This window comes from Oryx dammah, unplaced genomic scaffold (genome assembly GCF_014754425.2).
Source record: "Oryx dammah isolate SB20612 unplaced genomic scaffold, SCBI_Odam_1.1 HiC_scaffold_28, whole genome shotgun sequence".
NCBI classification, from domain to species: domain Eukaryota; kingdom Metazoa; phylum Chordata; class Mammalia; order Artiodactyla; family Bovidae; genus Oryx; species Oryx dammah.
In genome coordinates this window covers 85,371,768-85,384,681 of record NW_024070212.1, presented here as the reverse complement: position 1 = coordinate 85,384,681, position 12,914 = coordinate 85,371,768, and the positions used below count along the sequence as shown (strand labels likewise).

The 12,914-nt window shown below is 39.1% G+C and overlaps 1 protein-coding gene across 3 annotated transcripts in view; it reads right to left on the bottom strand.

Moving 5' to 3' along the window:
• OMA1 (OMA1 zinc metallopeptidase) overlaps nt 1-12,914 on the bottom strand; it is a 63,457-nt gene that overhangs the window by 46,105 nt on the left and 4,438 nt on the right. For all 3 annotated transcript variants that reach the window (XM_040232749.1, XM_040232748.1, XM_040232747.1), the window contains exons 2-3: nt 7,324-7,842; nt 3,912-4,140 (exon numbers count right to left, since the gene is read on the bottom strand). In XM_040232749.1, the coding sequence (XP_040088683.1) occupies nt 3,912-4,140; nt 7,324-7,823 (729 nt within the window). In that variant the 5' untranslated portion in view covers nt 7,824-7,842. The remainder of the gene's footprint in view (nt 1-3,911; nt 4,141-7,323; nt 7,843-12,914) is intronic.

Below are 12,914 nucleotides of genomic sequence, written 5' to 3'. Positions count from 1 at the left end.
TTCCACTGTTTCCCCATCTATTTCCCATGAAGTGATGGGACCAGATGCCATGATCTTCGTTTTCTGAATGTTGAGCTTTAAGCCAACTTTTTCATTCTCCTCTTTCACTTTCATCCAGAGGCTTTTTAGTTCCTCTTCACTTTCTGCCATAAGGGTGGTGTTATCTGTATATCTGAGGTTATTGATATTTCTCCCAGCAATCTTGATTCCAGCTGTGCTTCTTCCACCCAGCGTTTCTCATGATGTACTCTGCATAAAAGTTAAATAAGCAGGGTGAAAATATACAGCCTTGACGTACTCCTTTTCCTATTTGGAACCAGTCTGTTGTTCCATGTCCAGTTCTAACTGTTGCTTCCTGACCTGCATACAGATTTCTCAGGAGGCAGGTAAGGTGGTCTGGCATGCCCATCTCTTTAAGAATTTTCCACAGTTTGTTGTGATTCACACACTCAAAGGCTTTAGAGTAGACAATGAAGCAGATGTTTTTCTGGAACTCTCTTGCTTTTTCGATGATCCAACTGATGTTGGCAATTTGATCTCTGGTTCCTCTGCCTTTTCTAAATCCAGCTTGAACATCTGGGAGTTCTCGGTTCATGTACTGTTGAAGCCTGGCTTGGAGAATTTTGAGCATTACTTCACTAACATGTGAAATGAGTGTGATTGTGTGGTAGTTTTACCATCCTTTGGTATTGCTTTTCTTTTGGATTAGAATAAAAACTGACCTTTTCCAGTCCTGTGGCCACTGCTGAGTTTTCCAAATTTGCTGGCATACTGAGTACAGCACTTTCACAGCATCATCTTTTAGGATTTGAAATAGCTCAACTGGAATTCCATCACCTCCACTAGCTTTGTTCATAGTGATGCTTCCTAACACCCACTTGACTTTAGACTCCAGGAAGACTGGTTCCAGGTGAGAGATCACACCATCATGGTTATCTGGGTCATGAAGATCTTTTTTGTATAGTTCTGTGTATTCTTGCCATCTCTTATTAATATCTTCTGCTTCTGTTAGGTCCATCCCATTTTTGTTCTTTATTGTGCCCATCTTTGCATGAAATGTTCCCTTGGTATCTCTAATTTTCTTGAAGAGATGTCTAGTCTTTCCTATTCTACTGTTTTCCTCTATCTCTTTGCATTGATTGCTGAGGAAGGCTTTCTTATCTCTCCTTGCTATTCTTTGGAACTCTGCATTCAGATGGGTCTATCTTTCCTCTTCTCTTTTGTCTTTCGCTATTCTTCTTTCCTCAGCTATTTGTACAGAGAAGGCAATGGCACCCCACTCCAGTACTCTTACCTGGAAAATCCCATGGATAGAGGAGCCTGGTGGGCTGGCATGGGGTCTCGAAGAGTCAGACACGACTGAGCAACTTCACTTTCATGCACTGGAGAAGGAAATGGCAACCCACTCCAGTGTTCTTGCCTGGAGAATCCCAGGGACGGGGGAGCCTGGTGGGCTGCTGTCTATGGGGCTGCACAGTCAGACACGACTGAAGTGACTTAGCAGCAGCAGCAGCAGCAGCTATTTGTAAAGTTCCTCAGACATCCATTTGAAAATTAAGGATGTTCTGAAACTACTAAATTTCCATAAAATGTATAATTTCTTTCATATATGAATTAAGAAGTCTGTAACCTTGATAATGCATTATAAACATGATTTTACAGAATATGAATTTTAAAATCTTTACATAGTATTTTCTAAAAGCACAAGTCACCAATGTAAACTGTCTAAAAGAACACTACTGAAGTAGATACAAGATTATATGTAATTGCAGTACTTTATAATAATCTCATAAGAACATGTGCTTGAATTTTCATATCAAGCAGGTATTACATGCATTGGCTAAAAATAAGTAAAAAATATACGTACATGTATGTAATTTTTTATAACTTCTTAGTGATATAAATGGTAGAACATACACTAATTTAACACTAGGCTTTTATCAACCTTAATAAAACACTTTTCTCAAACTTGCTTCTGACTAGGCTATTCTAAGAAACATCTCAAATCTCTGTATAACCTATATAAAAGAGATTGGTCTTATCTTTATTAAGAACAATCAAACAATCTTTTTAGTGAAAAATCTGTTATTTCTTTTTTATGGTAACTTTCCACTGACAAACTCAGAAGCTCAACATTATAAAAATATATAAATATTTTTATATATCAATAAAAATATTGGTATATAAAAATCTAACCACAGCAGAGTTGTCAAGTAAGGCTATAAATTCAACAAATATTAATTTAGCATATATAGCACACGTTGGAGATACTGTGGGTTCAGTTCCAGTTCTCAATATCTTTACTGAGATATTCACCACAAAGTGCATATCTTAATAAAGCGAGTCACAAGAATTTTTGGTTTCCCACTGTTTATTGTGTGCAATAGCATTATGTCTAAAAAAAAACAACGTACACACCTTAAAGAACACTTTATACCTTAAAAAAAATGCTAAGCATCATCTAGGCCTTGAGAGAGACATAATCTCTTTTGCCTAACAAATAATAATGAAAAGACTCAAAATACTGCATCACTGAAAAGTGACACAAATAGGAAGTGAGCAAATGCTGCTGGAAAAGTGGAGCCAACAGACTTGCTTGACACAAGGTTGCCACAAACCTCCAAAGTTTAAAAATGCAGTATCTGCAAAGTGTAATAAAGCAAATAACAATAAAATGAAGTTTGTATACCATATGTGTGCTAAGCATGAGGGACAGAAAGATGATCTGCCCTCAAGGAACTCACTAGGGGTGCAAGATGTTCACTTGAGTTACTGTACTTTCCAAGGAGTTAAGGCTTCTGAAATCCCACTTTATTTTGTATTCAAAGAACTTAATTTAAAAAAAATTTTTTTAAAGAACATAATAAACTGTGGCAACCTGGTGGCCCAGTGGTTGAGAGTCTGCCTGCTAATGCAGGGGACATGGGTTCAATCCCTGGTCTGGAAAGATTCCACACACTACGAGGCAACTAAACCCATGGCCTACAGAAGCCTGTGCTCTAGAGTCCAGGAGTTGCAACTACTGAGCCCACATAGCAACCGCTGAAGCTTGTACAGCCACAGCCTGTGCTCCACAGCAAGAGAAGTCACCTCAATGAGAAGCCTGCACTCTGCAACTAGAGCGTAGCTCCCACTTGCTGCAACTAGAGAAGGCCCTCATGCAGCAGTGAAGGACCAGGGTAGCCAATAAATTAATAGATTTTTTTTTTTAATGAGAAAGAAAATATATACATAATAAACTGCCCAAATTGATGTTTAGGGGGTGGGGAACTATGTTATTCTACTTAATTTTCAAGATACAAAAATTCAAATTACAGATCTATTTGTTAAAAAAAAATACATAGTAAGCATACATTGTACACTGTGCCAGTACTTAAAATTATAAACAGAACAAACAGGCTCTTTGAACCCCTGGAGTTAGTCTAGCAAGGAAGACAGATCAGCAAATAGATAATTATGCAAATAATTATGATGCTTCTACCCTCATGATAAGTGTTTTTAAAAGGAAAGTACAGTATGCAAAGAGAAAATAAAAGTAGGATACCTAGCCCCAATATAGCCAAGCAGTGATCAAGCTACAAATGACTGATTCATTATGTAGTCTGTTATGAAGGATACCCCCTAGGGCCTAACACAGCCTCACTGCTTAACCCAGTCGGAATAATCAAGGAAGGCTTTCCTGAGAAAGTGACATTTAAGGTGACATGTTGCAATCAGGAGTTGGCTGGGTGAGGAAAGCCAATGTAGATGGCAGGAATACAAAGCATGAAAGGTCTGAGACTTTTTGGAAAAAAGGCTAATTCCCCATCAGAGATTAAAATTAAAAAGTAGTACATTGTTCATGTTTAAGAAACTCCTACTTTGAATATTGTATCAAGGAGTCTAATTAAAAAATGAGTCTTTCTACTTACTGCTTCATATTCCAGTTCTGATAAAAGTCTGAAATGTTCTTTTCCCAGTAACAGTAGCTTGCTCCTTCCTGTGACTGGACTCACTTCCAGATGTGTAAAATAAAACACTACAAAAAGCAATCCAAAACTACTCAAGCCAAGGAAGAGCTTCCATTTATTCTTCCTTAAACTTTCTTTAAATAGTTCCTTCTTGTTAGGAGGAAGTGCCTGCCACCATTTTCTTATGCCCCTAGAGCAAAAAGAAAAATTCTGATAACAAAAAGGTCTGATAACAAAATCAGTACATACCACCAAAACTTAATGCTTATGCTAAAATTTTGTCATCAAAGGCTTGAATTTTTATATTTCTCTGTATAGATGGGTTTTTTCCAGTTTGTAAAATTCTTAGCCAAATGATAAAAAAGCAATCAATTATACAGAGCTATAGTTAAAATTCTAATGCTCATTTGAATTTTCTTCTTCAGTTATTTTAAACGAGCTAAGTGAGAAGTTGTTTTACACTAACTACCATTAGTTCACATTTACTGTCTATTGAGCACATTCAAGGTACTCTTCTAATTGCTGTACGTATGTCATCTCATTTAATCTTCATAATAACCCTGTTACAGAAGAGAAAATTGAGGCATAGAGAAGTTAAACAACTTATCCAAGGTCACAGAGTTAATAAGAGGAAAATCAGGAAGGCAATGTGATAATAGGGATGAATTGTGCAAATAAACAACTGAAGGCTTATAGTACAATAAATCTTCACCTTTAACCACTCCCCCCACTGCTCATCAGACATCAGACATCTGGCACAATCTGCCGGTACTTCAGTCAGACGCAAGGGAAACGATCTCGGCACTGATTTTAGAAACAAATATTGCGCAGTAGCAGAAACTCCACTAAGCTACAGAGAACACGACAAAGGAGAGGTAATAAGAGCACAGGCACTGTAAACACAGAAATCAGAGATTTTATGGATAACATCTGAGGAGATCCAACTCTACCAGGCAACAATATTCTCTGCTGCTTCCTAGGATTCACAGACATTTTGACAACCAGTAATGTTTTCAGTGTCTTCCCAGGTGGCTCAGTGGTAAAGAATCTGCCTGCCAAAGTAGGAGACCCAGATTCAATCCCTGGGTTTGGAAGCTCCCCTGGAGACGGAATATTCTTGCCTGGGAAATATTCCAATATTCTTGCCTGGGAAAACCCATGGACATAAGGGCCTGCAGGCTACAATCTACAGGGTCACAAAGAGTTGGACATGACTTAGCAACTAAAATAACAATGCTGTTTTCAGTACCTGAACAAAAAATTCCCCCCATGAGTTCATCTGTGAAATTACAACAAACATTTAAAATATATATATCATTCTCTAGACAATATTTTATAAAACAACTTTTTTAAGTTATTTTAGTCCTGCTAAGTGATATACCTAAAAGGCCCTTAAAGTGTTTCAACCTAAAAAGACTTAGATCAAGCTATGAAGTATACTTATTTCCAATTTAAAAATGTATGACACTATTATTTAAAATGTATGAAAACATAACCTAAAATTTCAGGTGATTTATAACGGTAATAACAAAAAGTTAATTTAAAAGGAGGAAAAAGATCTACCGGCTCAAGAACCTGGGCTGAATTGTGACAAAGATTCTCTCCTGGACCAAACTCTACTTAAGACTCCCATGAATATTTTGACTTCAGGACTCCTGTGTTCATCTCTGCACAGGTCAGTTAAGTCAGAATCCCTCATCCTCCGTATCTGATTACTCGTGATATCTAACCTGTTACTTATCATTCATCATCCCCCAGGTCTGCTGCTGCTGCTAAGTTGCTTCAGTCATGTCTGATTCTGTGCGACCTCATAGATGGCAGCCCACCAGGCTCCCCCATTCCTGGGATTCTCCAGGCAAGAACACTGGAGTGGGTTGCCATTTCCTTCTCCAATGCATGAAAGTGAAAAGTGAAAATGAAGTCGCTCAGTCATGTCTGACTTTTAGCGACCCCATGGACTGCAGCCTACCAGGCTCTTCCGTCCATGGATTTTACAGGCAAGAGTACTGGAGCTGGGTGCCATTGCCTTCTCCAGTATCCTCCAGGTCAGTGGTCCCCAACCCTTCTGGCACCAGGGACTGGTTTTGTGGAAGACAATTTTTCCATGGACCTGGGGTGGTGGTGAGGGAATGGTTTGGGGATGATTCTTATGAGGAACACGCAACCTAGACCCCTCATGTGCCCAGTTCACAGTAGGATTCATGCTCCTAAGAGAATCTAATCCTGCTGCTGATCTGATAAGAGGCAAAGCTCAGGCAGTAATACAAGTGATGGGGAGCAGCTGTTAAATACAGATGAAGCTTCACTTGTTCGCCCACTGCTCACCTCCTGCTGTGAAGTTGCGTTTCTAAACAGGCCATGGATAGGCACCATGGTTGGGTGGTATCTGATCACTCTCACCTGTCTTCGGCAGTAACCCTGGTAGACCAGATTGAGTAGAATCCCTCCTGGCTCCTGATGTTTCCTCTCTGTAGTTTTCCATCTACCAACCCCCACACTACCTGCACAGCCCATGGTGTATTCAGAACTGACTCTGGTTCTATACTGAGGTCTCTTTTCTCCTACTGTAAAAGTTCTGAATAAAAGCTGGTTTTATTAAATTGAGAGCTAAATTAACTGTATATTTTCTGAGTGCCAAAGCTTAGTCATAAAGAACACCATAGATTAGAGTACAAGTTCTCGATTTTGGATAAAAAGAAAACTGGGTTGATTATTATGGAAGTAAAAAGGCTAGAAGGCACTTCATAGCTATCAAATATGAAATAACTTTATAGGGAGACAATGCTTAACTTTACCTTTCTTTAATCTTCATGGAGCAAATAAGAGAAAACAAGATTAATCATGAGGGAGGAGGTTTAAGTTAAATACAAAGTATTATTTAGCTTTAAAAACATTAAGTGCTATAAAGGATCACCAAGAGAAAACAAAGATTTGTTGGAAATAGAATAGAAAATTAAACAAATACTAATTAAGAGTTAACTTGGCTAGGAGTTCTTTCTTAAATGAGCAAAGTTCTTCAGTTTCATGATTCATTGCCCCAAATTGCATGAACTAAAAAGGAATGTTTGTAAGTACGGTTCTTACACATGAACTGTAACAAACATTTCTGATTTTTGTAATTATAAGATCTTTAAAATAGCGTCTAGATAAGATATATAAGAATAATTTTTACAGATCACATTTCTGTATTATATATGCAGCAAATGATTTCAAGATTATTAAGGCATATATACATATATATATATATATACACCAACTATTTAGAAACTGAACTTCCGCGCTAATCATGGGAGGGAAATCTACCAATTTTTCTTTAAAAGTACAGTTTTAAAAACTTTTAACATAAAAGCTTATATTTTAAAAAGCATTTTACCTGCCCACAATGATCGCAAGCAGTTTCTGCACTGGCTTAAGAATCATCAACAACAGAGGAACGGGAGCAGCTTGGCACCGTGGAGAAGTGTGGAAGCTCCTGATGCCTCTTGTGGGTAAACAGTTCAAGGGATGAAACACTGAACGAGCAGGAACTATGGGAACGTCCTTCATCGGTAGCTGTCTTGAAAGAGAGTCAGTCCAGGTGGTGCATTTTCGGCTAATCGTCAAAATTTCCTTACTTCTGGTGCTCAAAAGGCAGCTTTTTCTTTTGGTATTAAAAGTCCTATAGAAGAGAAAGTTTTCAGGCAGAGGAGTCCATCTATCACCGTGATTTACTCCCAGGCCTGGAGATTTATTTACTATATGGTTAATTTTCACCTGATGAAAGTCTCGTGAGGTTACAGCTTGTGTGTTACATTTTCTCCAGTTGGTCAGTAAATTAAATCGGAAGAAAAAACAGTTTCTAGCAGCAGACTGCAGTCCATAGATGAAGCTCATCTTTGTTTTACTTGATTATCTGGAACACAAAATATAAACTATAAATAATCCCAGCAAAATATTTATTATGAAACTGGAAATATAACACGTTGAAAAGTTGTTCTTCCTTCAACACGTCTCCAACCAAACTACTCACCACTCATGCAGCAGTTCCTCTTAACAACAAAAACCAAAGAGGTTTTACTTTTTTTTTAAACTCAGCAACATGTACTTACAATGTCCCACAAATCTGGCCTTTTTTCTTCTTTTTTTAAAATTTTAGTTGAAAGAAGTCTATTTTTATTCTAATAGCTAAATTATTTGGGGAACAAGAAATAGATTAAACAAAAACAGGACTGAAAGTAAGAAAGTGAAAGTCGCTCAGTCACGTCCAGCTATTCGCGAATCCACGGACTGTACACGATCCATGGAATTCTCCAAGCCAGAATACTGGAATGGGTAACCGTTCCCTTCTTCATGAGATCTTCCCAACCCAGGGATTGAACCTAGGTCTCCCACATTGCAGGCGGATTCTTTACCAGCTGAGCCACCAGGGAAAGTTTCAGCGATTGGCAGTAAACAGATCAAAGAGCATTTAATGGAATACTAAAGTCTAACACAAAATGTATTTTTTAAAATACCAATTTGTTCCTTTCAAATATAATGCTGACACTTCTGATTCAGGTCAAGACAGAAGGAAAGGGACTTATCTTCTCACTGAAAAGAACTGAAAGAACAGAATATGAAGACCTAAATAGACATTTTTCCAAAGAAGACATACAGATGGCCAACAAGCACATGAAAAGATGCTCAACACTGCTAATTATTGTTGCTGTTGTTCACTCAGTCAGGTCCAACTCTTTGCGACCTCATGGACTGCAGCATGTCAGGCCTCCCTGCCCGTCACCATCTTCCAAAGTTTGCCCAAGTTCAAATCCATTGTATTGGTGCTGCCATCCAGCCATCTCACCCTCTGACACCTTCTTCCCTTTCTACCCTCAATCTTTCCCGGCATCAGGGACTTTCCAATGAGTCAGCTGTTCACATCAGAAGACCAAAATACTGCAGCTTCAGTATCAGCACAAGCTGGAATCAAGATTGCCAGGAGAAATATCAATAACCTCAGATATGCAGATGACACCACCTTTATGGCAGAAAGTGAAGAGGAACTAAAGAGCCTCGTGATGAAAGTGAAAGAGGAGAGTGAATAAGTTGGCTGAAACCTCAACATTCAGAAAACTAAGATCATGGCATCCGGTTCCATCACTTCATGGCAAATAGACAGGGAAACAGTGGAAACAGTGGCTAACTTTATTTTTCTGGGGCTCCAAAATCACTGCAGATGGTGATTGCAGCCATGAAATTAAAAGACGCTTACTCCTTGGAAGGAAAGTTATGACCAACCTAGATAGCATATTGAAAAGCAGAGACATTACTTTGCCAAAAAAGGTCCGTCTAGTCAAGGCTATGGTTTTTCCAGTGGTCATGTGTGGATGCAAGAGTTGGATGGTGAAGAAAGCTGAGCGCCGAAGAATTGATGCTTTTTCACTGTGGTGTTGGAGAAGACTCTTGAGAGTCCCTTGGACTGCAAGGAGATCCAACCAGTCTATCCTAAAGGAGATTAGTCCTGGGTGTTCATTGGAAGGACTGAAATTTCAATACTCTGGCCATCTGATGCAAAGAATTGACTCATTTGAAAAGACCCTGATGCTGGGAAAGATTGAGGGCGGGAGGAGAAGGGGATGACAGAGGATGAGATGGTTGGATGGTATCACCAACTCAATGCATATGGGTTTGGGTGGACTCCAGGAGCCGGTGATGGTCAGGGAGGCCTGGCGTGCTGCCGTTCATGGGGTCGCAAAGAGTCGGACACGACTGAGTGACTAAACTGCAAACAAATGTTTCACCATATGGACATTAGGCAATGAAGAACAGTCATCCCTGAGAGACAGGGAGAAAACAGATAAAGGAAACTTATGACCACCCCAACCTTTTGCCTGGAGAGTTTTCAGGCCACTATGCAAAGAGGTAAAACCTAGCACAGCCCAATGGTCCTCCTAAACCAAAGAGATGAAGCTGGGAATTCAAGGATATTAAAGTAGTTATATATATTGCATATGTGTTAAATTTTAAAGGAATGTTTGAGCATGTTATATAGAGGCAAAGTATAATTTTTCAAAAGATCGATGTTGAATTTCTAGATAAGAAAACTACTAATACAATGTCTTAAATAAAAATTACCCTGGATGAGACTAACAGCAAATTAGACATTGTAGAAATAAAGACTTATGAACCTGAAATAATGATAAAACCCATCGAAAATGGAATGCAGAGAGAAAATAAACTGTAAGAAATGCATAAAGCATCAAGAGGTGTGGAGCAACTCAAATGGAGTAAATGGACTCCAAGAAAAGTGGGAAGGGAGCGCACACAGGAAAAAACACTTGAAAAAATAACGGCCAGAATTTTCTAGAGAATAGCAAGGAGAGATAAGAAAGCCTTCTGCAGTGATCAGTGCAGAGAAATAGAGGAAAACAACAGAATAGGAAAAACTAGAGAGCTCTTTGAGAAAATCAGAGATACCAAGGGAACATTTCATGCAAAGATGAGCTCAATAAAGGACAGAAATGGTATGGACCTAACAGAAGCAGAAGATATTAAGAAGTGGTGGCAAGAATATACAGAAGAACTATACAAAAAAGATCTTCACAACCCAGATAATCACGATGGTATGATCACTCACCTAGAGCCAGACATCCTGGAATGTGAAGTCAAGTGGGCCTTAGGAAGCATCACTACAAACAAAGCTAGTGGAGGTGATGGAATTCCAGTTGAGCTATTTCAAATCCTAAAAGATGATGCTATGAAAGTGCTGCACTCAGTATGCCAGCAAATTTGGAAAACTCAGCAGTGGCCACAGGACTGGAAAAGGTCAGCTTTCATTCCAATTCCAAATAAAGGCAATGATAAAGAATGCTCAAACTACTGCACAACTGCACTCATCTCACATGCTAGTAAAGTAATGCTCAAAATTCTCCAAGCCAGGCTTCAGCAATACATGAACCGTGAAATTCCAGATGTTCAACCTGGTTTTAGAAAAGGCAGAGGAACCAGAGATCAAATTGCCAACATCAGTTGGATCATCAAAAAAGCAAGAGAGTTCCAGAAAAACATCCCTTTCTGCTTTATTGACTATACCAAAGCCTTTGACTGTGTGGCTCACAACAAACTGTGGAAAATTCTGAAAGAGATGGGAATACCAGACCACCTGACCTGCCTCTTGAGAAATTTGTATGCAGGTCAGGAAGCAACAGTTAGAATCAGACATGGAACAACAGACTGGTTCCAAACAGGGAAAGGAGTATATCAAGGCTGTATATTGTCACCCTGCTTATTTAACTTATATGCAGAGTACATCATGAGAAACACTGGGCTGGATGAAACACAAGCTGGAATCAAGATTGCCAGGAAAAATATCAATAACCTCAGATATGCAGATGACACCACACTTATGGGAGAAAGCAAAGAAGAATTAAAGAGCCTCTTGATGAAAGTGAAAGAGGAGAGTGAAAAAGTTGGCTTAAAACTCAACATTCAGAAATCTAAGATCATGGCATCTGGCCCCATCACTTCATGGGAAATAGATGGGGAAACAATGGAAACAGTGACAAACTTTATTTTGGGGGGGCTCCAAAATCACTGCATGTGGTGACTGCAGCCATGAAATTAAAAGACACTTGCTCCTCGGAAGAAAAGTTATGACCAACCTAGACAGCATGTTAAAAAGCAGAGACATTACTTTGCCAACAAAGGTCTGTCTAGTCAAGGCTATGGTTTTTCCAGTAGTCACATCTGGGTGTGAGAGTGGGACTATAAAGAAAGCTGAGCGCCGAAGAATTGTTGCTTTTGAACTGTGGTGCTGGAGAAGACCTTTGAGAGTACCTTGGATTGCAAGGAGATCCAACCAGTCCATCCTAAAGGAAATCAGTCCTGAATATTCATTGGAAGGACTGATGCTGATGCTGAAACTCCAATACTTTGGCCACCTGATGTGAAGAACTGACTCATTTGAAAAGACCCTGATGCTGGGAAAGACTGAAGGTGGGAGGAGAAGGGGACTACAGAGGATGAGATGGTTGATTGGCATCACCGACACAATGGACATGACTATGAGTAAACTCCAGGAGTTGGTGATGAACAGGGAGGCCTAGTGCGCTACAGTCCATGCAGTCTCAGAGAGTCGGACACGACTGAGCGACTAAAGTGACTGACTGACTGAAAATTTTCCAAATTTGAGGAAAATTGTAAACCTTCAAATCAAGAAGTTTAACAAATCACACACACTGGAAACACAAAGAAAATTACTCCAAGGTATATAAAATTTCTTAAAACCAATGAAAGACAAAATCTTAAATTTGACACCTTAGATTAAATGGACACATTCCTTGAAAAACACAAATTACCAGAGCTTTCTCAAGAAGAAATAAAGACCCTTATACACGATCTTTAAATTGAATTTGTAGTTGAAAACCTTCCCACAATGAAAGTTCCAGAACCAAAAGGCTTCACTGGGGAATTCTACTAAACATTTAAAGAAGAAATAGCAATTCTATAGAAACTCTTTCAGGAAATGAAAAAGGAATACTTTGCAATCCATTCCTTAAGACTAGCATCACTTGGTAACAAAGACAGAAAAAAAACGATAATTACAAAAAGACTACAAAATAATAATCCTCATGAGCATAGATATAAAAATTCTTAATATTTTAGGAAATCTAACTCAATATATTAAAAAGACAATACATCATGACCAAGTGACATTTGTCCCAGGAATGTAAGGCTGAATAAAAATTCATACATCAAAGTAATTCACCCTAACTGAAAAAACACCACATGATTATCTCAGAAGATACAGAAAAAGCATTTGATAAAATTCAACAACCAGGAGCCTCCTTGGTGGCTCAGTGATAAGGAATTCATCTGCCAACACAGGAGACCGGTTCAATACCTTACCCAGAGGATCCCAGACGCCAAGGAGCAACAACACCTGCGTGCCGCAACCCCTGAGCCCGTGCTCCAGAGCCCGGGAGCCGCAACCCCGGAGCCCGTGCT